The 27,056-nt window shown below is 41.2% G+C and overlaps 1 protein-coding gene across 2 annotated transcripts in view; it reads right to left on the bottom strand.

Annotated features, from left to right (window-relative positions):
• RELN (reelin) overlaps window positions 1-27,056 on the bottom strand; it is a 716,958-nt gene that overhangs the window by 86,303 nt on the left and 603,599 nt on the right. For both annotated transcript variants that reach the window (XM_044280166.1, XM_044280165.1), the window contains exons 41-45: window positions 21,660-21,889; window positions 19,305-19,525; window positions 16,499-16,646; window positions 14,303-14,561; window positions 11,270-11,519 (exon numbers count right to left, since the gene is read on the bottom strand). In XM_044280166.1, coding sequence (XP_044136101.1) covers window positions 11,270-11,519; window positions 14,303-14,561; window positions 16,499-16,646; window positions 19,305-19,525; window positions 21,660-21,889 — 1,108 coding nt within the window. The remainder of the gene's footprint in view (window positions 1-11,269; window positions 11,520-14,302; window positions 14,562-16,498; window positions 16,647-19,304; window positions 19,526-21,659; window positions 21,890-27,056) is intronic.

The raw sequence follows: 27,056 nt of genomic DNA on the forward strand, positions 1-27,056 counted from the left end.
GCACAGCAGCTCCCGTCCCAGCCACCTCAAATGTGCATTGCAGTGGAAACAAGTTGTCTATAATGTGATGAAAAAATGAATGAAGCCAGCAATGGAGGCAATATGGATAATAACAATATATTAGTAAGTGCCTTGTATTAACTTTCTGTACATGATAAATGCAGTTTGCGGAAATGTGACAACCCCATTAAGGAATTACTGTCTTAAAAAATTATTTTTTTACTGTAATTTATTGTTAATACATTATGATCTGTGTCTCTAAGGCCCCTTTCACACGGGCGAGTTTTCAGCGCGGGTGCAATGTGTAAAGTGAACGCATTGCACCCGCACTGAATCCGGACCCATTCATTTCTATGGGGCTGTGCACATGAGCGGTGATTTTCATGCATCACTTGTGCGTTGTGTGAAAATCGCAGCAAGCTCTATTTTGTGTGTTTTCAACGCAACGCAGGCCCCATAGAAGTGAATGGGGCTGCGTGAAAATCGCAAGCATCCGCAAGCAAGATTTTCACGCACGGTTGCTAGGAGACGATCAGGATGGGGACCCGATCATTATTATTTTCCCTTATAACATGGTTATAAGGGGAAATAATAGCATTCTGAATACAGAATGCATAGTACAATAGGGCTGGAGGGGTTTAAAAAGAATTATAATAATTTAACTCACCTTAATCCACTTGTTCGCGCAGCCGGCATCTCTTCTGTCTTCATCTGTGAGGAAAAGGACCTTTGATGACGTCACTGCGATCATCACATGGTCCGTCACATGATCCATCACAATGGTAAAAGATCATGTGATAGACCATGTGATGAGCGCAGTGACGTCATCAAAGCTCCTATTCCTCAAAGAAGAAGACAGGAGAGATGCCGGCTGTGCGAACAAGTGGATTAAGGTGAGTTAAATTATTTATTTATTTTTTTAACCCCTCCAGCCCTATTGTACTATACATTCTGTATTCAGAATGCTATTATTTCCCCTTATAACCATGTTATAGCGGACAAGAATAGGCATATTCTATTAGTGCCGGCGATGTGCGGTGCGAAAATGCGGAACGCACATTGCCGATTTTCCATGTTTTGCGGACCCTTACTTGCATAGTATGGTACTACCCGGTGTTCAAAGTGTATATCAATGTGCACATACATCTACTGAGCTAAGTGCTGGTGGACACAAATGCTCAATCACTCTGTCCAGTGGTGGATTCTTCTTTCTATTCACAGTGAAAAGATCATGTGTTCAATGAACAACAGTCAATATAAATTGCCTTCTTATCTGCTTTTCAGGGAAGGACCAGGGTCTGTACAGTGGTACAGCAATATAGGACAGAGATGAGAAGACTGCTTTTCATGATTTTGCTTTTGAGGATGATGTTATACAGAATATATGGAAATTTAAATTAAATGGTATTTGATAGGTATATAAGCAGGGGGTAATAGCACATACAGGGAGTAGAAGCATTTATCTCTTCAGTGCTAAATTTCTCATGCTACAATTATGATGGAACTTACAGTGGACAGATTGGAAAAGAGACTGACCGGGAAACCTACTGGTGACTATATTCACACCTGTCAGAGACGTAAGGGTACTTTCACGCTAGTGTTTTTCTTTTCCATTATTGAGTTCCGTCCTAGGGGCTCAATACCGGAAAAAAAACAGGAAGCATCAGTTCAGTCCCTCTTACGTTTTTTGGCCGGAGAAAATACCACAGCATGCTGCATTTGTCTGTCCGGCCAAAAATCCTGAACACTTGCCGGAATGCCGGATCCGGCATTAATTTCAATTGAAATATATTAGTGCCAGATCCGGCATTGACGGATCTGCTCTTCCGGTCTGCGCATGCGCAGACCTTTAAAAATGCGAAAAAAATTAATACTGGATACGTTTTTCCGGATGACAATGCATTTATCAGACGGATTTGCATCCGGATTCGTCTCACAAATGCATCCGTTTGCGTCCGGATTTCCTGATCCGGCAGGCAGTTCCGTCGGAATCCTCTACCGCAAGTGTGAAAGTAGCCTAAGAAGACTGATGAACCTATGGGACACTATATATACAGATGCCAAAGAGGAAGTAAACTGGTAGTGATCTAGTACAGGACATTAAAGAGGTTCTCTGGAATTTTAATATTGATGACCTACCCTCAGGATAGGTCATCAATATGGGATCTGCAGGGGTCTTACTCCCAGCAGCCCTGCAGATCAGCTGTTTGAGGCCTCCTCACAGCTTACCAAGCTGCTGCATCTTAGCAGACTCAGATAAGCCTACAGTGAGGTTTAATACCCATGTACAACTTCTCTGTGGGCTTTTATGCTCCTGTAACTGGGGCTATTATGTAAATCCCAGTTACAGGTGAAATCAGCAATAAAAAATGTAATGTTAAATGATCCCCAAATCTTGTATAACCTTATAGGGGCACAGATGTAAAAAAAAAATGTACAAGAAAAAAGAGTTATTAAACAAAGTGACCACGTCACATGGCAGGTTCTAACCTCGTTTCCATACATCCTATACATCAAAACAATCATTATGGGAAGAAGACATAATTTAAAATAAAATGTTAGTCGCTTGTTGTGTTATTAGCAAAAATTTGTTAAATACCGGTAACTGAATGAGAAAAAAAGTTATGGCTTTTAAAGAAACATACTTAAAAAAATGGAAAATGCAACTATTTAGGAGTGTGAGTGTGTGTGTTGGGGGGGGGGGGGGGGGGGGTAAATGGCCCGGTCTTTAAGTGGTTAAACATTTATTTTGGGGGAGAGGGGTCAAAGTAGTAATTAGCAGATAATGGCCTTATGGGACTATTTCTATGAACTTGATATGTGGGATAATACATTTAAAGAGGCATATATCCTGGTAGGGCCCGACGATGGAGACAAAAAACATACCTTTATTTCTCATGTAGTAGGTCTGGTTAGGCAGAAAAAGCTACTTTTAAAAAATATGCTAATGAGGAATACTAGACATACACACAAGCCTGGAAGAATGGAAAATATCCAAGAAGCAAGTGCCCAGGCGCGGGATCTCAGAGCTAGACCGATAGGTCTAGTGCTGTCAATCAATGGACATGGGGGTGTGATTAGGTGTGGAAGGCCGGAATTAGCAATGAACGGAGGAGTCACAGAAGCAGTGCTCGGAAGGTATAAGCCCGCCTCCGAGTGCTCGAATGCCTCATTAGCATATTTTTAAAAGTTGCTGTTTCTGCCTAACCCGGAACAACTACATAAGAAATAAAGTTATGATTTTTGTCTCCATTGTCGGCTATATGCCTGGTAGGGTAGACTTGATCTGGGTGACAGAGTCAACTTAAGATAAGGATCCACATGCCACAAATTTTATTTCATAAATTGAGAGGTCTGGGGAATGTGCCAAACAAAAAGAGGTGTAGCTGCATAGCTCTCACACAGAGCACTACTATAAAAAATCTATAGAAAATTGAAGAGGTTGGTTGTGGTTACAATAACTTTTTTTTTTAAATCAGATCGTTTTTATTAATCACATGTCACAAAGAATAAAAACAACATACATTTAAAATATGTCAGAGAGTAAGTCCCAACTATACAGTGTACATGCATGTTGACAGATACATATATGACATGAATCTTTCTTTTCTTTGAACTCAGAACCCTAACCAATCCCCCCTATTCCGGTATCAGCTGCATCTTTATCCCGTAATATTTTTTACTCGCACAAATTCCAGCCACAACTCCCATAGCTTCTCATATTTGAGGGGACAACCTCTTTTCTGGAAGAAAGCTTTCTAGTATACAAGCATATTGTTATTTTACATTGGGTGTACAGGTCCTTTTAAAAAAATTAGCATATTGTGATAAAGTTCATTATTTTCTGTAATGTACTGATAAATATTAGACTTTCATATATTTTAGATTCATTACACACCAACTGAAGTAGTTCAAGCCTTTTATTGTTTTAATATTGATGATTTTGGCATACAGCTCATGAAAACCCAAAATTCCTATCTCAAAAAATTAGCATATCATGAAGAGGTTCTCTAAACTAGCTATTAACCTAATCATCTGAATCAACTAATTAACTCTAAACACCTGCAAAAGATTCCTGAGGCTTTTAAAAACTCCCAGCCTGGTTCATTACTAAAAACCGCAATCATGGGTAAGACTGCCGACCTGACTGCTGTCCAGAAGGCCATCATTGACACCCTCAAGCAAGAGGGTAAGACACAGAAAGAAATTTCTGAACGAATAGGCTGTTCCCAGAGTGCTGTATCAAGACACCTCAGTGGGAAGTCTGTGGGAAGGAAAAAGTGTGGCAGAAAACGCTGCACAACGAGAAGAGGTGACCGGACCCTAAGGAAGATTGTGGAGAAGGACCGATTCCAGACCTTGGGGGACCTGCGGAAGCAGTGGACTGAGTCTGGAGTACAAACATCCAGAGCCACCGTGTACAGGCGTGTGCAGGAAATGGGCTACAGGTGCCGCATTCCCCAGGTCAAGCCACTTTTGAACCAGAAACAGCGGCAGAAGCGCCTGACCTGGGCTACAGAGAAGCAGCACTGGACTGTTGCTCAGTGGTCCAAAGTACTTTTTTCGGATGAAAGCTAATTTTGCATGTCATTCGGAAATCAAGGTGCCAGAGTCTGGAGGAAGACTGGGGAGAGGGAAATGCCAAAATGCCTGAAGTCCAGTGTCAAGTACCCACAGCCAGTGATGGTCTGGGGTGCCATGTCAGCTGCTGGTGTTGGTCCACTGTGTTTTATCAAGGGCAGGGTCAATGCAGCTAGCTATCAGGAGATTTTGGAGCACTTCATGCTTCCATCTGCTGAAAAGCTTTATGGAGATGAAGATTTCATTTTTTTAGCACGACCTGGCACCTGCTCACAGTGCCAAAACCACTGGTAAATGGTTTACTGACCATGGTATTACTGTGCTCAATTGGCCTGCCAACTCTCCTGACCTGAACCCCATAGAGAATCTGTGGGATATTGGGAAGAGAAAGTTGAGAGACGCAAGACCCAACACTCTGGATGAGCTTAAGGCCGCTATCGAAGCATCCTGGGCCTCCATAACACCTCAGCAGTGCCACAGGCTGATTGCCTCCATGCCACGCCGCATTGAAGCAGTCATTTCTGCAAAAGGATTCCCAACCAAGTATTGAGTGCATAACTGAACATAATTATTTGAAGGTTGACTTTTTTTGTATTAAAAACACTTTTCTTTTATTGGTTGGGTGAAATATGCTAATTTTTTTAGATAGGAATTTGGGGTTTCTCATTAGCTGTATGCCAAAATCATCAATATTAAAACAATAAAAGGCTTGAACTACTTCAGTTGGTGTGTAATGAATCTAAAATATATGAAAGTCTAATGTTTATCAGTACATTACAGAAAATAATGAACTTTATCACAATATGCTAATTTTTTGAGAAGGACCTGTATCTGGGTGTTGGGGGATCAGCCTGAATCCAATGTAGAGCTATCAATTTCCTAGCCACATATAGCAAGCGGCCTATAGCCACCTTAAGTGTGTTTTCTGTTCCCAATTCTGACACATAACCCAAGATGCACACCTTGGGGTCCCGTGGTATTCGTACTGTGTAGGCTTTCTGTATGACATCAATCACCTTATCCCAGAAAGTAGTTATAACTGGACACTGCCATAGCATGTGTATCAGATCAGCAGATTCCATAGAACATCTAGGACATTTAGCATCTGATCTGATGCCCATCCCATGTAAGAAAATCGGTGTACACTCTATGAATAATAAATAATTGTGATTGTTTTCCACTTTCACTCAAAGAGGAAAGAGGTACCACTTCTAGTATATCAGACAATACATTTTTTGAAATTACGCCTACGTCTTGTTCCCATTTTTGCATCCTGGTCAATGGATGTACCTCTAGGTATTTGTCAAGCAACAACCTATATACCATGGATATCAACCCTCTCCTCTTGAAACTATAAAGTGTAATGCTGTATCCTGCTGTGACACCATAAGACCATTCTTGATCATAGTGTTATAGGCATGTCGGCATTTGTAGATATAGATAGAAACAACATCCAGGAATGCCATAGACCTCCTGGAAGCTAGTAAAAGCTCTGAACACTCCACCCTTCAGGAGGTGTCCCATTCTTGTCACTCCCTTCTCTTCCATTCATCAAACCCTGTCAGCGATTCGAATTCAGACAAAACTGGGTTACGCCATATTGGGGCATATTCTGTAATCCCAGAAACCCCTCTTAAAGGGAACCTGTCACCAGGATTTTGTGTATAGAGCTGAGGACATGGGTTGCTAGATGGCCGCTAGCACATCCGCAATACCCAGTCCCCATAGCTCTGTGTGCTTTTATTGTGTAAAAAAAATGATTTGATACATATGTATATTAACCTGAGATGAGTCCTGTCCCTGATATGAGTCAGGGACAGGACTCATCTCAGGTTAATATGCATATGAATCAAATCATTTTTTTTACACAATAAAAGCACACAGAGCTATGGGGACTGGGTATTGCGGATGTGCTAGCAGCCATCTAGCAACCCATGTCCTCAGCTCTATACACAAAATCCTGGTGACAGGTTCCCTTTAAGTGTTTGATATTGCGCCAAACCGAATGCATTGTATGTTGTATGGGAATTTCTGACCTGGTAGCGAGGTATTTTACATATTAGAAAAGTGCGGTTTTTAAAGAAACTAAGCCACAGAAAAAGTTAAGAGCACTATATATTGAATAATCGCACTATAAGGATTTTAATTAGCCCAAAAATGAAAAATGACTTTTGGGGGGTGACAGAAGCCCTTTAATTCCTCAAAATCCTTAATTTTCAGGGGATATGTTAATACCTAAATATTTAAATGTCTCTACTCATGGGATATTTCTGTTGCAGATTTATGCCAGTTAATTGTTAAACCAGACAACTGCCCAAACCTTTCAATAAGAGACATCACAGCAACTAGTGATGTAGATGTGTCACCCAAAAACAGCAGGGTATCGTCTGCATACATCACCACCTTATTGTGTACTGTACCATACCATACCGAAATCCCTGAATAGAATGAGACTTATGCACTGCAGCAGCCAGTGGCTCTAACGCCAGAGCAAACAACAACAGCGACAGAGGACATCCCTGCCAAGTACCCAGTTGCACCGTAATTGAAATCTCATGGACATGCCCCAATTTGCCCTGATTCTTGCCTTTGGGCTTGAGTAAAGTACTTTCACCCAGGATATTAATTTTTGTCCAAATCCCATTTGGTTAAGAGCACACCACAAAAACTGCCATTCAACACTATTAAAGGCCTTGGCCACATCCAGTGAGAAAATGGCCCTATCTCCCACATTATGTGCTAGTATCTGCAAACTAGTAAAGACTCTACGGATACTGAAAGAGGTGGATTTTTGGGGCATGAATCCAGTCTGGTCTGGGTTGATTAGAGACAATATAATTTTGGATAGGCGCATAGCCAAGGCTTTTGCTAGGATCTTGACGTCCATGGACAACAGTGAGAAGGGCCTGTAAGAATCTGGCAGCTTTGAGTCCTTCCCCGGTTTAGGGATAACCAGAATAAGCGCTTTTTGCATGTAGTCATGCAAATAGCCTATCTCCAAGGAGTGATTGTACACTTTCAACAGCTCGGGGAGCAATATGTCATAATTTGTTTTATACATCTCGGCAGGTAGACCATCCAGCCCTGGCAACTTATCATTAGCCATGGATTTCACTGCCTCCTCTAATTCCTCCAATTTTAAGGGGGCAACTAATAGCGTACAGTCCTCATGTGACAGTTTCAGGAGCTCTAATTCCGCCAAAAATTATCTAATATCTCAATCCAAGCATGATGTTTTTGAGGAATATAAAGAGGAATAAAAACCACCAAGGATTTCCAAAATACTACTAGTATCTTGTCTAAGCTTTCCTTTCGAATCCATTAGTCCCATAATACAAGTAGAACCCTGCTGTGCTTTGGATATCATAGAGAGCATGTGCACCACTCTTTCCCCTTCTTCAAAAAACTTATGTTTGTAAAAGAGGCGGTTCCTCTCCGTTGCTTGAAGGAGATGACATCTCAGCGCCTCCTGCGCAGCTCTCAATCCCTATCCATTTTCTATTGCTGGAACCTGAGTAAAAGTTACCTCCGCTGCCTGCATTCTTGCATGCATTCAGATATCTACCTCCCTAGACCTAGGTTTAATCCTACTGATGGATTTAATTAATATCCCTCACATGTATTGAGGACGAACCCACATTAATATCAAAGTATTCCTGTAGCGCAGCCTTTACATCCTCTGTTTCTCCCATGATTGTCAACCAAAAGGCATTAAGTCTCCAGACTCTGGGCCCATGCCTGGCATTCTCCGACAGGTCCAACTCAACATGCAGTGGTGAGTGATCCGGCAGAGTTCTAGGTAAGTATTCCGACATGCGCACTAATGGGTTCATGAGTGAGTTTGCCAATCCCATATCTATTCTAGAGAGAGACCTATAGGTAGATGAACAGCAAGAATACCTTTTTTTTCCCCAGGATGGGCTTCCCTCCATACATCTGCCAGTCCCAATTCTCGTATCAATCTACCAAAAGGGGTTTCCATGAGACTCAACTCCTGATGGCACCTTGCATCTATCCATTTCTTCATTCACTACTCTATTAAAAAAAAATTTTATTATTCTGCCATGAACTCCAACACCATTCTCAGAGGTATCGAACTGTACGGCAGAGGAATATAGATCGTCACCAACACCATCCTTACACCATTTCTCACACAGTAGATGCATACAAACCTGCCTTCCAAATCCACAAGCTCTCTCAGACATTCAAAACATTTTGAAAATTGCGGTCCCCAATGCACAGGCAACTTCCGTGTCGCTGGCGCAGACAGATGCAGACCCATTCAACTTGCATGGGTCTGTGATCTGTCCGCACCGCATACAAATTGAACATGTTCTATTTTTTTTGCGGTGTGGAGGCACGGACAGAAAACCACGGAAGCACTTCGTAGTACTTCTGTGTGGTTCCGTGCCCTCGTTCTGCATCGCACCTACCGGATTGCAGAACCTATTCAAGTGAATGGGTCCGAATCCATGATGCAGTGCACAAACAGCCAGTGCCCGTTATTTGAGGACCCGCTGTTTGCAGGCCACAATATGGGCACCGGTTGACAACAGTCATGTGCATGAGTCTTAAAAGAGATTTTCTATAAATGATAACAGGATAAGAATTTATATTTTCAGATTCTTGCACCAGTTTCTTTGCAACAATCTGGTAGAAATGAATCCATTTGTTAAGTTTATTTTAACCTATGCATTGCAGTTATTGGTTTTGTGATATGCACCAGATTGGTTTGAAAACACACTGCTGTGCTTAAACATTTTAGTAAAACTCTTCTTTTTAGAGACTAATATTGAATTTTCAAGGTGCATTATGAATAGTTGTAAACCCAGGACACCTTTACAGAGAATCTATCATTTTTATTATATATTCTGCTAGGAATATTCAGTTCAATTATGTATTTTTAAGTGACTCATTGAGCTATATTTCAGAAAATTTTAAGACCAAACGGTGAGATTAACTGTCTTTAAAAGAGACTAAAGACTGAAGCTTCAGTGACAGCTTTGGTCCATCACATTTAGGGCTTGTTCACACAACCATGTGAAGCCCGTTCCCGTGCTGTGGACCGCAAATTGTGGTCTGCAATGCACAGGCACAGACTGGGGATCGCGGACCCATTCACTTGAATGGATTTGCAATCCATCCGCTCCGCAAAAAGATAGAGCAAGTTCTATATTTTTGTGGTGCGGGGGAACGGAACCCCAGGAAGCACTCCGTAGTGCTTCCGTAGTGTTCCGTTCCGTATCTCCAGATTTGCGGATCCATTGAAGTGAACGGTGCCCGTGTATTGTGGATCAGGCAATGGGCAGCACACGTTCATGAGAATGAGCCCTTACTGTTATTCAGCAGAAAATGTTAGGTCAAATATGAATCTGCATTCGTGAGACTTTTGCATTTTTACACCACTCATTCCAGTTTTGAACTTTGGGTGGAAGAGTGGGTGTGGTTAGCTATGTTAATGAGTTTCACTCCAGATTTAGCATAAATACTTTTTTTTAAAAGGCACAAAAAAGTCACAATCACATTCCAGTAGGACAGTGAAGTAGGAAAACTGGAGTAGCTTTTCTAGACATAAGTTCCTGTATTAGGTTTAAGGATAAGACAAACATGTGACATTTGATAAATGCGGCATAAATGACTCCATAATATTCCCCTGATTGTTCTTAATAATTTTCAAATGTTTGGTTGGCATTCATTTCTATGGCACCAAATATATGTCAGTGATTTTTGGTGGATCTGTTTTTCCATTCCACAAATGATGGAACATGTGCTATTCTGGTCCATTTTGTAGATGAGCCTTTCTAATGATGAGAATGAGGAAAATGCAGAATGCACATGTAAAGTGTCCATATTTTACTGAACTATTGTTTGGAGACCTAAATATAGGGACACTGTCATGTCATGATGCCTCAATTGGTAATTTGTATGCATGTTGCTCAGAATACTGTAAAAATATGGACATTGGGGGACATTTATTAAGATAGGTGATTTAGAATCCCGTCTTAGTCTGCTGGTGGATGCGCCAAAGTTATGTGGAGGCTCAGGTCTTTACATAACTTTAGCACTTCCTCCAGCAGGCTGTGCAACATACTAAAATCTACACCAGCTCCCTTGCTGGAGTAGACTTAAAGGGGTTGTCTCATGACAGACAATGGGGGCATATCGCTAGGATATGCCCCCATTGTCTTATAGGTGCGGGTCCCAAAAGTGAAGGCGTGCGCACTGCGCATGCGCAGCCGCCCTCCATTTATTTTCTATTTTCTGTCAAGCCCATAGAAGTGAATGGAAGCGGTGGCCCATCATGTGAGGTGCGCTTCCATTCATTTTTATGGGGAGCTGGCTTGGTGGTGGCCGGACCAGAGTCCTCCAGCCACCACCTTGCGGGGCTCCATTCTCTATATAGTGATATTCCCCCTTTGTCTATGATGAGACAACCCCTTTAAGGCATTTTCCATGCCACAAACTGGCATGGAAAATGATAAATGAGACGCGCCTGCCGGCTTGCCCTCTTCCTCGCCCACAACACACCCCTTTTCTTGGCACTTGGGAAAGGTGACGTGAATGTCAAAAAGTCGCAGATTTTGCCGCAAATAATGTTAATATGCCAAAAAGTGGTGTATAATTCATAATAAGTGTCCCTCTTTGTGTTTGTATTTGTGATGACCTCTTCTTGGTTAAAGTTTCTTACCATAGCAAGAGTCTGTAACAGAGCAGGAAGCAGCAAAATCCAGCTGCATGAAAGAATCTTCATTTACCACGATGTCCGTTGTAACCACATAACGAGTGCTGGCTTTTTCAATGAACACAAGTGCATCACCACTAGATCCACAAACTGACATTTTTGTGCCTCCAGGATGGAGTAACCATTTCTTATTGTCCAAAGTGGTGAAATCATCCTCTAACACAGTGTTTCCAGATATATTCCCACCAATAAGAATCTAGAAATGTAAAAACACGTGTCTTCTAAAACTTCTTCTAAAATACATTTAGTATCACACTATACCAACAAGCAAACATATCATTATTTCAAATATGATATTCTAAGTAATAGCAATATTAACACAAATTTCACTTGGAAAAACACACTAGATATTTCCCTGTCTAAACAAACTTACATATTAATGTACCATAGGAAGCCCTGGATACATAGGCTCAGCTCACACATTGCAGTCATAACTACCAATGGAGTAATGTGAAAAAGTATTCAAAACATATGGTTTTGCAAAAAAAAAAAGGGGTAAATCACTACAAAACTACACTAAAACTATAAAAAAACAACACAAGGGCCTAGATATAAGAATGTTTCTGGATATAAAATCTGTCTAAAAAGTAGGCCAAATTGGCACAGTGTGGTGCAACTAAAGTTTCAACACTTTTTTCTGACTTACTCGAAAAGGGATAGGGCTTAACAGGAGAGATGAAGCATTGCTGGAAAGAGGGTGGCCTATAGGATGTGTACCTCAATTCTGGTGCCAAAGTGTCTGCACCAGATTTATCATCCAGCTTGAGCCACTGTGATAAATCTGGTGAAGAGTTTACCATCTGGTGAAGTTGTGAACACAGTCTGTGTGACAATTTATAGTGATTTTCTTTTAATTCCTCCTTTTAAATGTGTTTTCTAGGACTCCAAACATTTTACTGTTCCAGCAGCGCTCTTAGATGTCTCTGGTGTTGCAGCAATGATATGCCCAACTACTACATGTGACTGCTGCTGCAAATCATGGGCCTCAGTGGTGACGTGAGGTAGGTGGGTATGTCAATGATATACCGACACTGCAGCAATGATATGACTGACTACTGACAACTACTTTATACTGTTCATCTAACTTACTAGAAAATTATATATAACATGAACTCTCTAGTTAACACATTTTTTAAACCATTAAATGGGTTCTGCAATTTGTTTAAACTGATAATCTATCCTCTGGATAGATCATCAGCATCTGATTGGCGGAGGTCTGACACCCGGGACCCCGCCGATCAGCTATTTGAGAAGGCAGGGGCGCTCCTGGAGCGCCGCGGCCTTCACACTGTTTACCGCAGGCCCAGTGACGTCACGACTTGTATCAACTGGCCTTGTATCAACTAAGCTCCGCCGCGGCCTTCTCAAATAGCTGATCGGCAGGGGTCCCGGGTGTCAGACCCCCGCCAATCAGATGCTGATGATCGATCCAGAGGATAGATCATCAGTTTAAACAAACTGCAGAAACCCTTTAAATATTACAGTGTAAAGCAATAATTAAAGGGCTTCTGTCACCCCCAAAAGTCATTTTTCATTTTTGGGCTACTTAAAATCCTTATACTGCGATTTTTCACTATATAGTGCTCTTACCCTTTTTCGTTCAGTAGTTTCTCTAAAAACTTCACTTTTATAATATGTAAATTACCTCTCTACCAGCAAGAAGGGCAGTTACTTGTTAGTAGCAGCTGCATCCTGCTTTCCAAAAAACGCCCCCTCCTCCTGTTGATTGACAGGGCCAGCGAGCGCTCTCATCCCCTGGCTGGCCCTGTCTGCGTTCTAAATCTCGCGCCTGCGCTGTAGCGGTCTTCAGTCGGCGCAGGTGCACTGAGAGAAGGATGCTCGCTCGGCCGCTCCTTCCCTAATGCGCCTGCGTCGATGACGTCACATCTACACCCGGCACAGGCGCACTGAGGAGGGAGCGGCCGAGTGAGCGTCCTCCTCTCAGTGCGCCTGCGCCGACTGAAGACCGGCACGGCGCAGGCGCGAGATTTAGAACGCAGACAGGGCCAGCCAGGGGACGAGAGCGCTCGCTGGCCCTGTCAATCAACAGGAGGAGGGGGCGTTTGTTTTAAAGCAGAATGCGGCTGCTACCAGCAAGTAACCGCCCTACTTGCTGGTAGAGAGGTAATTTACATATTATAAAAGTGCCGTTTTTAAAGAAACTACTGAACGAAAAAGGGTAAGAGCACTATATAGTGAAAAATCGCAGTATAAGGATTTTAAGTAGCCCAAAAACGAAAAATGACTTTTGGGGGGTGACAGAAGCCCTTTAAGTAGAAAATTCATTCTGGAATGTCTAAGCCTAGTTCACACAATCTGAAAACATTGATATATGCACATTTTTTTAATAAATGATCAGGGCTGTCATGGTGAAAACCTGGAGCTGTCATGGGAGTATTTAGTATAAGGGCTCATGAACAGAACCGTATGTATTTTGCTGTCCATAAAAAACCGATCCACCAGAAATACGGATTACATCAATGTGCATTCCGTGTTTTGCGGAACAGAACAACTGGCCCCTAATAGAACAGTGCTATCCTTGTCCATAATGCAAACAATAATAGGACATTTTGCGGAACGGATATACGGAAACGGAATTCACACGGAGTAACTTACTTTTTTGGCGGACCCATTGAAATGAATGATCCTACAAAAAAAAAAGGAACGGACACAGAAAAATACGTTCCTGTGCATGAACCCTAAATCAGTGATTTTATCCTTTAACCTATGTATGTCTCACTGCATCCAATCAGTAACGGATTGACTTGCATGGTCTGCAGTGAGATGGTGACATGTTTTCTAACATATCTTCACTACACTGTATGTCATATTTCTGGTAAAATTAGCAATACCAGAATAATGCTCATGTAATAAAATAAAAAAAAGACTAGAACCCAAACCAGAGGCAAATTAGACCCAAACCAAAAATAATAATGTATGAAAATACAACAATGTAAATAATACAGCAAAATTGATTACCTGATCAATAACCCACGGACTGTAGAAATGTCCATTTTCCGATGGCTGCCACCATCGAAGACGAGTGGAACTGGAACGAGCTTTAAGGGGAATTTCCAAAGCTATATACCGTCCAACATTACTGGAATTGCTAAAGAGGAATTCCTGAAGAAGGCTCCATGATAATCCACCATCCAGTGAGTACTGCAGCAGCACTGGTTGACTCCTGGGATCTGGCACTGCCTTTCCACATCCTAACCGCATAAAAAACTGCACAAACCTAGAAAGCACAATTTGGTTTAGAAATAAATCTGTCTATCTATATCTATCTATCTCATATCTATTTATCTCATATCTATCCCATATCTATCTACCCCATATCTATTTATCTCATATCTATCTTTTTATCTCATATCTATCTATCATCCAATTACATGACATTTCTGTGGTAGATTTGTTACTGTATGTTTTGTTTTAGAAGACAGAAGCACTATGGTGGCCACAGTCAAATGTTGAGGAAAATGAAGGTCTGTTCACATGGTGTTCTGTGAATAATTTCCATTGGCCAAGCTATGGTTCAAATGATTAGAGATGGTATAGTATCCTTATGAAGAGACAGTATGGTCTCAATTTGTAGATGCAAAATTATACCTAATGAAGTAATTTGAACCATAACCCAGACTAACTAGAAATTTCTGTTTGCCACTATCATCGTACATATGGTATCAGCATGGCTGACAAAGGTGATCAGATCTATTAAAGGCGGTTATTGTGTAAGTCTATCCCTAACCACCATCCACGAAGGAGGTTGTTTTTTCTCTGCTGTGTTTTCTCCATTTGTCTTTGTAGTTCTGATGGTGGCCACAGTGAATTTAAGAATTCTCATTTACAATTTTCATAAATTTTATGACAGTTAACTCTGTGTTACTGGTAATTCTAGCCTAGTGACATAAAAAATGTACATGAAAAACATATATATTTTCAAAACATTACACAAATCTGGTTTTAATAGAACAGTTCTAGCAAAATCTGCACTGCACAATAATGGTGTTGAAGCCGCTATAAGGCTACTTTCACACTAGCGTTCTTTGCTGGATCTGCCAGGGTTCAGCAAAAACGCTTCCATTACTGATAATACAACCATCTGCATCCGTTATGAATGGATCCGGTTGTATTATCTTTAACATAGCCAAGACGGATCCGTCATGAACTCCATTTAAAGTTAATGGAGGACGGATCCGTTTTTATCATGTCAGAGTTAAAACATTGAATTGCATTGTGGGTCATGACGGATCTGTTTTGCTCTGCATGCCATGGCTTAAAGAAAACCACAGCATGCTACGGTTTTCTCTCTGGTATGAGAACACAACCAAATTAAATGAAATACATTTTGGAGCATTCTGTTCAGTTTAGGCTACTTTCAAACTCGCGTTTTGGCTTTCCGCTTCTAAGATCAGTCATGGGCTCTCAGAAGCGGTCCAAAACGGATCAGTTTGCATTGTAATGCATTCTGAATGGATAAGGATCCGCTCAGAATGCATCAGTTTGCCTACGATCAGTCTCCATTCCATTCTGGAGGTGGACACCAAAACTCTGTCTGCAGTGTTTTGCTGTCCGCTTGACGAAACTGAGGCAAACGGATCAGTCCTGACACACAATGTAAGTCAATGAGGACGGATCCGTTTTCTCTGACACAATCTGGCACAATAGAAAACGGATCCGTCCCCTATTGACTTTCAATGGTGTTCATGACGGATCTATCTTGGCTATGTTATAGATAATACAAACGGATCCGTTCATGACGGATGCATGCGGTTGTATTATTGTAACAGATTTGTTTTTGCAGATCTGTTACGGATCTGCCCTAAACAAGAGTGTGATAGTAGCCTCACGTCTGTTCAGTTCATTGTCAATGGAAGCGTTTTTTTTCCCGGTATTGAGACCCCATGACAGATCCCAATACCGGAAAATAGAAACGCTAGTGTGAAAGTAGCCTAATAGATATGACAAACTCTTCACTTTACTGCACTGGTGAAGGAATGATGCCTATCATATACTAATAACTTTTCACTGCATGACAGTTGAGGGTGTACCTATCATTTCAGGTGAATTTTCATAATACCCTGAATACAGTGATCTGTACAGCAGACAGGTAGAGGAGGAAATGTCTTTGATAATAAAAAATGTTTCTAAATTCAGATCAAATGTTGATCTTACCGTGCCAAGGATAAATCCAGGTCTCTTGTCATGAGCATTCTCAAACCTTCATCACTGAAAAATAGATTGTTTCCACTGGAGAGTATTCCACATTTCCTGGAAGGCTTTCCACCACTCACTAACAGGAATCTATCTGATTCTAATTGACCTGAGATGACAGAAAACATGATGGAGTGCAGCATTTATCAAATCCTTTTATGAATAGCTCCCTGATGACCAGCTAACATGCCAGAGTCAAAACTAAGTGTTAACTTATAGTTCAACATATGGGCACTGTTAGTGGCTACTTAATTAAATCTGCTTCAACCAAATAAAAACAATGAACTCAATTTCATCTCTTCATTAACCCCTTCACTACCGAGCCACTTTTCACCTTAAATCCCACACCGATTTTTGCAAATCTGACATGTCACTTTATGTGGTAATAACTTTAAAACGCTTTTACTTATCCAGGCCATTTAGTTCAGTTATGAAGTCACTTTCTGGGGCTTACATATTAGAAACCACCCATAAATCACCCCAATTTAGAAACTACACCCCTCAAGCTATTCAAAACTGATTTTATAAACTTTGTTAACCCTTTTGGTGCATCACGAGAATTAAATTAAAATGGGAATGAAATTGAAAATTTCACTTTTTTTAGCAGATATTTTATCTATTTTTTTTGCAACACATCAAGAGTTAACAGCCAAACAAAACCCACAATCTATTACCCTGAATCTGGAGTTTACAGAAACACCCCATGTGTGCTTAAAAACTGATGTATGGGCGCACAGCAGGCTTCAGAGTAGAAGGAGCACCATATGGTGTTAGGAGAGCGGATTTAGCTGGAATGGTAATTGGGAGCTATGTCGCATATGAAGATACCCTGAGGTGGCCCTACAGCAGAAACCCCCAAAAAGTGACCCCATTCTGGAAACTACACCCCTCAAGGAATATTTCCAGGTGTGTAGTGAGCACTTAGACCCATGAGTCGTTTCACAGAATACATTTCCCCCTGAATACACCAACACCCCATATGTGCTAAAATAATGATGTATGGGCACATGGCAGGGCTCTAGAGTCAAACAGCTTTATGGATTTTGCTGACCTGAATTGGCAGACATTTATTTTAGGTGCCATGTCACTTTCAATAAATTCCTGAGGTCCCCAGAAATGAAACACCCCAAGAAATGACCCCAGTTCGGAAAGAGCACCTCCGTACGAACATTTTCTCCTCATTTTGCAAACACCCCATATGTGCTTGTAGCCTGTTGTATTGGCGCACAGCAGGTCTCTAGAGGCAAAGTGCAAAAAATGTTTTTTGCAGGCTTGAACTAGCAGACATGTATTTTAGGCGCCATGTCGCATTAAATACATTTCCTGAGGTCCCCAGAAATGAAAATGAAAAACCCCAAGAATTTCGGAAAGGGCACCCCATATAAACATTTTAAGTGGTAGAAAGGGTACTTTTCAGCAAACAGGTGACTCACAGAAGACAGAAGTCCCAGCAAGTCAACAGCAGCACAGAAAGACACAGAACCTCTCTGCACGCAGTCACCAGCTAGAATGGCTGCATACAGGGAAGTTCTGCCTCTTCCTGTGCAGCTATAGCGCTGCTATTGGTTGGAGCGCTGTTCCAGCCAATAGCAGCACTGGCAGGGGACCCAAAACCCTGCCTGACCTAGGAGGAGACAGGTGCTGACTTGTTCAGCATCGGTCACCTCCACATGACACTTAATGCCCCCCCCCCCTGCAGCTCCGTATCACAGCCGGAGCTGCAATGCGCATGTCTGCGGAATCCAGCCAATAGCAGCAATCGGGGCTGCAGGGGGGTGGAAACACCTCCCTGTGCCCCTAGGAAACATGGCTGCCTGCCGTACAGAGCAGCCATCGTACCCCGGTCACCGAGCGATTTCGCTCAGGGACTGGGTGTACACAGCGCCGTAGCTCTACGGCACTGGTATTTCAGACCCCGCTTCCAGTGCCGTACATGTATGGTGCTGGTATCATAAGGGTTAACATACCATACTTTGGATAACTGCTTTAAATGGGAACGGGCTGAAAACATTAACTATATCTAAGAGCAAAATGCAAATCCAATAAAATTGATAGCTACATTAGACAGTGAAAGACAGCTATAAAAATATTTGTGAAAGTAAAAATATGTCTTATACAATAAACATTATTACTTGCAGTATAATATATTGCTTGACACAGAAAGACAAATGAATATCGCAATAAAAATAAGGCAAAGTGAGTTATGTTTGGCTACATATTATGAATGTTAATACTATCATAGGCTACTTTTTTCTACACATCTTCTCAAAGGTGCTTTAAAATAAATATATTATATGTATTTTACTCACTTATATAGCGCTGACATATTCTGCAGCGCTTTACACACATTATCATCTCTTGCTGTCCCCAATGGGGCTTACAATCTAAGTTCTCTATCAGTATGTCTTTGTAGTGTGGGAGGAAACCTGTCCTTGGTCATATTCAAACCTAGGATCCCAGCGCTGCTAACCACTGAGCTACCATGCTACTGTTCTTGTTATAAAATGTGCCTTTGACCACATGCTTCTCAATTTTTCCCATCAAACCTAACAGACCTTGTAAGGAGGCTTTCACAGTTTCCAACGTAAAGGCAAACAGAAGCTCAGACACCCTTCTGGCTGCACTATAGCTAAAGCTTCAGTGAGATACTTTTTTGTAATATATTTTTACATAAAATTTCCTAATTGATACTGAAAGATGGATACTAAATATTTAATTGCCCACAATTATGACTGACATATGTAAATTACAGTTTTTACATTCTCACCTTCAAAATCATCCTTGAGGAAGTCGGGGTTCTTAGTACTGACTTTGCATGTAGGGCCAGAGTAGCCAGGATCACAGATACATTTGGTCCCATTGACACAACTTCCATGACCATTGCACATTTCCTCACACTGAGGACCAATGTAAACGTTATCAATTGCCCATGTCACAGGTTTCATAGAAGTTGGGTAAAATCCTTGATACCATCTGAATCTAATGGAACTGAATGAGCACAAACATAACATTGTCAGCTGACTCTACTACTTTGCATACTTTAGTAAAAAAGAAAAGTAAACTCAGTTTACAGAACTTTTAGTTCAATATATAATGCAAACTGAAAGTCTTCAGCCCCTTTCACTTTTTTCACATTTTGTTATGTTTCAACCTTGTGCTAAAATTAAAGAAACAAAAAACTAATTTACCCCCATCATTCAGTACCCCATAATGACAACATGAAAATAGAATGTTCGCAATCTCCAGAGGTGTTCAATAGGTTTAAGTCAGGGTTCTGGCTCGGCCATTCACAGTAATTCAAAGAGTTGTCCCTATTGCAATCCTACGTTGTCTTGCTGTGTGCTTAGAGGTCATTGTCTTTTTGGAAGAAAAACCTTCAGCCCAGTCTGAGATCCAGAGCACATTAGATCAGGTTTTTATTAAAGGGAACCTGTCACCGGTATTTTGTGTATAGAGCTGAGGACATGGGTTGCTAGATGGCGGCTAGCACATCCGTAATACCCAGTCCCCATAGCTCTGTGTGCTTTTATTGTGTAAAAAACAACTATTTGATACATATGCAAATTAACCTGAGATGAGTCCTGTATGTGAGATGAGTCCTGTCCCTAACTCATCTCAGGTTAATTTGCATATGTATCAAATCGGTTTTTTTTACACAATAAAAGCATACAGAGCTATGGGGACTGGGTATTGCAGATGTGCTAGCGGCCATCTAGCAACCCATGGCCTCAGCTCTATACACAAAATCCTGGTGACAGGTTCCCTTTAAGAATATCTCAGTACTTTCCTCCAAGAGCTTTCTCTCTACTCTGACCTATCTCCATTTCCCAGCTGCTGAAAAACACCCCCACAGCATGATGTTGCCAACACCATGCTTTATTGTAGAGATGGTATTGGGCAGATGGTTTCCTTATATGACAGGGGTGTGTATTTCCAAATCATGTCCAGTCAACTGAATTTACTGCCAGTGGACTCCAACTGGGGCATAGAAACATCTCAAAGATGACCAAGACAAATCAGAAGCCCCCACAGCTAAATTTTAATTGTCAAATCAACGGGTTTGAAAAGTTATGTCTATGTAAAATTTTATTTTTCCTTTTTAATAAATTAGCATACATTTCTAAACTTCTATTTTCACTTTCTCATTATGGGGTACTGGGTCCATATGGATGGGGGTAAAACTAAAAAATGTTTTTATCACAGCACAAAACTTCAACATAGCAAAATGTAAAAAATTAAATAATCTGAATACTTTCTGAATACTTTGTATTCTTAATGTATTCATGTATTTCTTAAGTAACAAAAACTTGCCAATGAATAGTGTAGTGTGTTGATGTAAGTTCTGGGTGCAGTAGTTTAAAAATAACATTCAATTTTCAGAAAATAAAACAAATATGCAACACATTGTAGAGTAGAAGACAGTTGCGCTGCCGTAGGGTACTCACTGTCACTGATGTGTTCACCAGAGATGTCGCTGCCTGGTATTGGGTGTGAGTGTCCCGCCTAATCTCACCATTGGTAAGTCACTTATAGCTAAACCTGCTGATAGAATACCTGCGCTGGCATAGTGAGGATAAAAGGATAATACATATAAATATACCGGGCTCTAATTAGGACATACAATGATATTTCCTAATAGCTGGTGGCAGTATCACTATCTGTATTGGTTGGCAATCGTTCAGTAGTGTGGTCCCGTTGTTCCAAGCAGCGCTGTACAGATCTAGCAGAACGCTTCTTGCTCTAACTCGCACCTCACGTGCGCTGCTCCGGCCGGTAGCATGCACGCGCGTGGAGGAGCCTGCAGGGATGAGTTCTGCTAGATCTGTACAACGCTGCTTGGAACAATGGGACCACAATACTGAACGATCGCTAACCAATACAGGTCGTGATACTGCCACCAGCTATTAGGAAATATCATTGTATGTTCTAATTAGAGCCCTGTATATTTATATGTATTATCCTTTTATCCTCACTAGGCCAGCGCCGGTATTCTACCAGCAGGTTTAGCTAAATATGCAACACAATTGCAGCCTGCTGCGACTGAGATAAGTATCTATTTGAAATTTATGAAATATAAAAATAGTTATGCAAGAGAAAAATTAGTAAGAATATTAATACCTACCCACAAAGATGTAGTTTTCCAAAATTAATGACCTCCCTTCTCCAGCCCTGCATTGTTCCAGCATAGTAGATACTACTTGGGTGGTGCTCAGTTGTGCATAATGAACTGATGTGACTGGTACTGCTATAGCACAAAGGTAGAAGCAAGTGCCATGTGGCACCAAAATCTCTTGAAAATTCCAATCTCACTGGGTCTTCAGAATTACTGTCCGTTGTGCATCCTACATTAATCTGCATTGAATGAAAAATGTTTCAACTTTAATCAGTAACTTTAATTCATGAGGTAAATGAAATAGTTCAAAAAAAGTATTAACCCATTATGGACACTCCCTAACTTGATACTTAAAAGGGTTTTCCATGCTCCTAATTTTAATGAACTATCCTCAGGATAGGTCATTAATATGTAATCCAATTCATTTCAGTGGGAGCTGAAGTGCAGAAACCCAGCACAGCCACTACACTTTGAACAGATCTGTGGTTCCCTCTCTATTCACAGTGCTTGTTCCAGCACCGGAGGTGGCAGAGAACAGCTGATCTGTGGGGGCGAGCGGTGTATCAGGAGCCTGGAAATCTTTAAGGCAACAGCATTTTTCATCTGTGCATTTCAAAAGACGTACCTTTTTTGTTTTTCAATCAGCATAGCCATATGAGAGCTTGTTTTTTGCAGGACAAGTTTTATTTTTAATGGAATAATTTTGGAGTCTGTCTAATGTATAACTTTTTTTGGGGGGGGGGAGGGGGGTGACAGCAGTGACTGGCTTTTTTGGATTTTGTTTTTATGGCATTCACTGAGTTATATTATCTTGAAAATGTATTTTTCTGTGCCACTGCATTGAAAGACACAAAACATTTTATTTTTCTATCTAAGGGGCTGTGCAGGTGCATCTTAATAAATTAGAATATCATTGAAAAGTTAATTTATTCCAGTAATTCAGTTCAAAAAGTGAAACTCATATTATATAGATTCATTACATACAGAGTGATCTATTTCAAGCATTTCTTTTAATGTTGATTATTTGGGCTTATAGCTAATAAAAACCCAAAAGTCAGTATCTCAGAATATTAGAATATTGTGAAAAAGTTCAATATTGTAGACTTAAGGTGTCACACTCTAATCAGCTAATCTAAATCAACACAAAACACTTGAAAAGGTTTCCTAAGCCTGCAATCAGATTCAGTAGGCTACACAATCATGGGGAAGACTGCTGATTTGACAGTTGAAAAGAAGACAGACAAGGAGGGTAAGCCACAAAAGGTTATTGCTAAAAAGCTGGCTGTGTACAGAAAGCTGCATCCAAGTATATTAATGGAAAGGTGAGTGGAAAAAAAGTGTGTTAGAAAAAGGTGCACAAACAATAGGGATAACCATGGTCTTGAAAGGGTTGTCAAGAAAAAGCCATTCAGGAATTTGGGGGACTGGAGTGGACTGGAGTGGACTGGAGATGGAGCCACCACACAAAGACTTATCCAGAATATGAGCTACCATACAACTGTCAAGCCATTCATGACACAGAGACAATGTCAGAAGAGTCTGGGTTAAGGAGAAAAAGGACTGGACTATTGCTCAGTCATCCAATTTTTCATTTGGAAATCAAGGTCCCAGAGTCTGGAGGAAGAGTGGAGAGACACATTGAGGTCCAGTGTGAAGTTTCCACAGTCAGTGGTGGTTTGGGGAGTCATGTCATCTGCTGTTGTTGAGCACAGCTATCTACCAAGAAATCTTAGAGCACCTCATCCTTCCCTGACTCTGCTGACAAGCTACAGTTTATATGGAGATGCCTTTTTCATTAGTAACCACTGTATCAATGTGCTTGATTGGCCAGCAAACTCTCCTGACCTAATCCTCATAGTTAATCTATGGGGTATTGCCAAGAGGAAGATGAGAGACATCAGACCCAACAGTTGATGCAGTAATTAATACAAAAAGAGCCCCATGGAAGTATTAAGTGTATATACTGTACATACTTTTAGGTAGGCCAATATTTTGTATTTAAAAATAATTTTTATTAGTCTTGTATAATAATCCAATATTTCTGAGATTCTAACTTTTGTGTTTTCATTAGCTGTAAGCCATAATTATCAATAAACACTTTGAATGGATCACACCTGAGAAGATGTATTAAAACTGGTGTAAAGGAGATCTGGCTTAGTTGCTCATGGCAATCAGGTTCCACTTTTAATTTTGCAGAGGTCCTTTGGGAAATAAAAGGTGTAATATGATTGGTTGCTATGGGCAACTAAACCAGTTTTCCCTTACACCAGTTTTGATAAATCTTACCATCTGTGTGTTATGAATTTATATAATATATGAGTTTCACTTTTTCAATTGAAATACTGAAATAAATTAACTTTTTGATGATATTCTAATTTATTCTAAGCACCTGTATAAGTGTTAATTTTTTGTGGTACGAGTTGATTTTTATTGGTGCATTTTTGGATACATACAGTATAACTTTTTGATAGCTTTTTATGGCTTTGTTTGGATTGTAGCATGAACAAAAACATTTTCTACACTTGTATGGAATAAAAAAAATGATCATTTTACTGTATCAATTATTACGGAGATACCAATATCAATTATGTACCGTATTTTTCGGCATATAAGACATTAAGAGGACAATAAGAAAAAAATATTTTTCATTACACCTCAGGCCGGACCACCAATCAGACCCCCAATGTTAATTAGACCTCAGCTGAAGCCCCAATCAGACCCCCAATGTTAATTAGACCCCAGACCTCAGCTCAGACCCCAATGTGAATGACCCCACAACCAGACCTCAGATAAGAGCCACCATGCCTCTAATCAGCCCCCATTGTTGTAGAAATTTGCTTGCATCAGATGCACATCTCCAAGCTGTGCTAAAAGTGCGCAGAAGTACTCCAACCACAAAGAATTTCCCCCGTGCTTAAAGGAAGTCTTTCACACAGATTCACCCTATTAACCTAATAACAGTGTTATGTCCACGACATCCCCCCTATTAAAACGGTGCTTACCGTTTGTTCCTTGCTAGCATCGTTGTGGAGAAAAACACTTTTAATCCTCATGCAAATTAGTCTGTGAAGGTGCCCAGGGGCGGCGTTACAACGGCCGGTGCCCAGGCCTCTGGGTCATTTTCATACGAAGGCACTCCCCCTCCGGCGCGTCTGCCCGCCCTTAGTCTCTGTTCTAACCTCCCTCTTCCCGTCTGTAAAACCACCATCACTTAACATGTCTCAGGCCTTTTACTGGGCTAACCCCGCCCTCCATGGCACATGGCCACTCAATAATATTACAGATAGGCAGGTACAATCCACCTCATGCCTTGACCAATAGAAATACATTTCAGAACTGGAAGGGACATATTTAGACACCTCCTGAGAGTGCCAGTGGGTGAAGCTCAAACATGCTCACAATCCACCACCACTCCCAGGACACGTGCAAATGCTTCCAAATGAATCAGCCTTTCCACAGATATTGCTCTCTAATCAGACAACATCAATTTAATCCAGTAGAAATCTCATACTGACCCAAAGTGAATCTCTGTTAGACATGGTTCCGAAAGGGGGGGATCAGTCACTGAGGAAGGTCTTTTAAAACAGGGTCGACAAAGAAAGGTGATATAGCATTCACATGGACACCAGTCCCACCAACCAATGTTTCATGTTGGGACGCCCATGGTTCAGTGAGACCGGCATCAGCGTGCTATACCCCACCGTTGCTGATGAGGACCCACTGGTAGCTTTCACTAAGAATATTGCTCTCAGAGCCAGCAGCCATTGGTGATCCCCCTCAAACCAATGGTGGCGGCTTTCACATGGGGGAGTAGGAACCCGAGTGCTGATCTATAGAATTTCCCTGGTACTGTCCTGATCCGATCACACTCTCTTATAACCCTAATCCGGTCATAATTTACACAGGGAGGCATATACAAAATAAACCTACATAACATTCCTAAGCTAAAGTCCACTATAGTCATCCTATGTTAATATAAATTTCCACGACACCATGCACCTCATCAGCCCCCATGCGCCTCTCATGAGCCCACATATGCCTCTCATGAGCCCCCATATGCCTCTCATGAGCCCCCATATGCCTCATATCAAATAAAATAAAGACTTACCGCCACTTACATCACCGCCAACGATTTTCTTCCTCCTGCCGTCGGCTGTACTGTGACCTGATGCGCACAATGTGAGGTCACAGAGCACCCTCAAGCTGTGCACAGCCACAGCACTGCGAACAGCCGAGGACCAGGAAGCGGTGAGTACAGAGCCTTCACTACTTCCTGGTCCTACAGTACTAATGAGCGCTTTCATAATGGAAGCCCTCATTAGTATTCACCCCATAAGACGCAGGGAAAAATGCGTCTTATGGGGTGAAAAATACAGAATGTATAGGTTTGTTTTATTTTTTTTAGATTGTGTTTCAAAGCTAAAAAAGCTACTTTATTTACTTTATTTTTTTCTAAACACCACAAGGGGACTTGAACATTTCCTCCGATGGCTCACATAATACACAGCAATACTACTGTATTACTGTGTATTATATCAGTTACAGTAAAACTGACATAATGTATATTCAGCAGGGCCTAATAGTTTTTCATACAAGGCAGGCCAAGGGCCATTGTTAGGCCCCTCACTTCCATGGCAAACCCCCACACCCCACAATCGCATCATAGAGAGCATGAGCCCCCTCCCTCTCTCTGACCACTTATTCGCCAGTATAGCCAGTTGCATCTAAGCTATTATACTGTCAGGATCTGCGTTAACTCCAATCCCTGCATTGGGAGCAAAGGGCCAGATGTAAAATACAGCTGGCACCTGGCATGACCCAACTATAATCATATAATATCAGCGTTTTAGACGCCGGTCTAAATAAGCGCTATAGCTGGCGGTGGATCACTGAAGTTATCTAGAGGAGCCAGCCTCTACATAACTTCGGTGTATCCAGCGTCGATTCTTAATGTAAAACAGCTTCCTTGCTGTCTTTCATTTAGACCATTTTTTACACCTACACCAGGGGTAGAAAATTATGAATGAGATGGACCTATTTGCCAGTCCCCTTCCCCACCCAAAGCACTCCGACTTTTTTAGACCTTTATGTAGTATACAGGGGTCCTTTTCCCCAGTTCTATTGGAGAAGCAAGTTGAGTATGCGCCCTGATACACCATTTATTCTTTTATGGAACTGTTGGAGATATGCTTCATTTAGATGGAGCAACGAGTTTCTATTCTCGGGATCAGTGGGGGTCCTAAGCACTCAGACCCCCATTCATCAGTAAGGTATTCCCTATACAGTGGATATATTATTATTTTATTTTTATTTTTTTGCAGTATTAAAATGTAAGAAAAACTATACATATGTGTTATGGTCAGATTCGTACTGACCTGGAGAATGAAGAGCACAAAAAAACCCTGT

The sequence above is a fragment of the Bufo gargarizans genome, chromosome 2, assembly GCF_014858855.1.
Source record: "Bufo gargarizans isolate SCDJY-AF-19 chromosome 2, ASM1485885v1, whole genome shotgun sequence".
Taxonomy (NCBI): domain Eukaryota; kingdom Metazoa; phylum Chordata; class Amphibia; order Anura; family Bufonidae; genus Bufo; species Bufo gargarizans.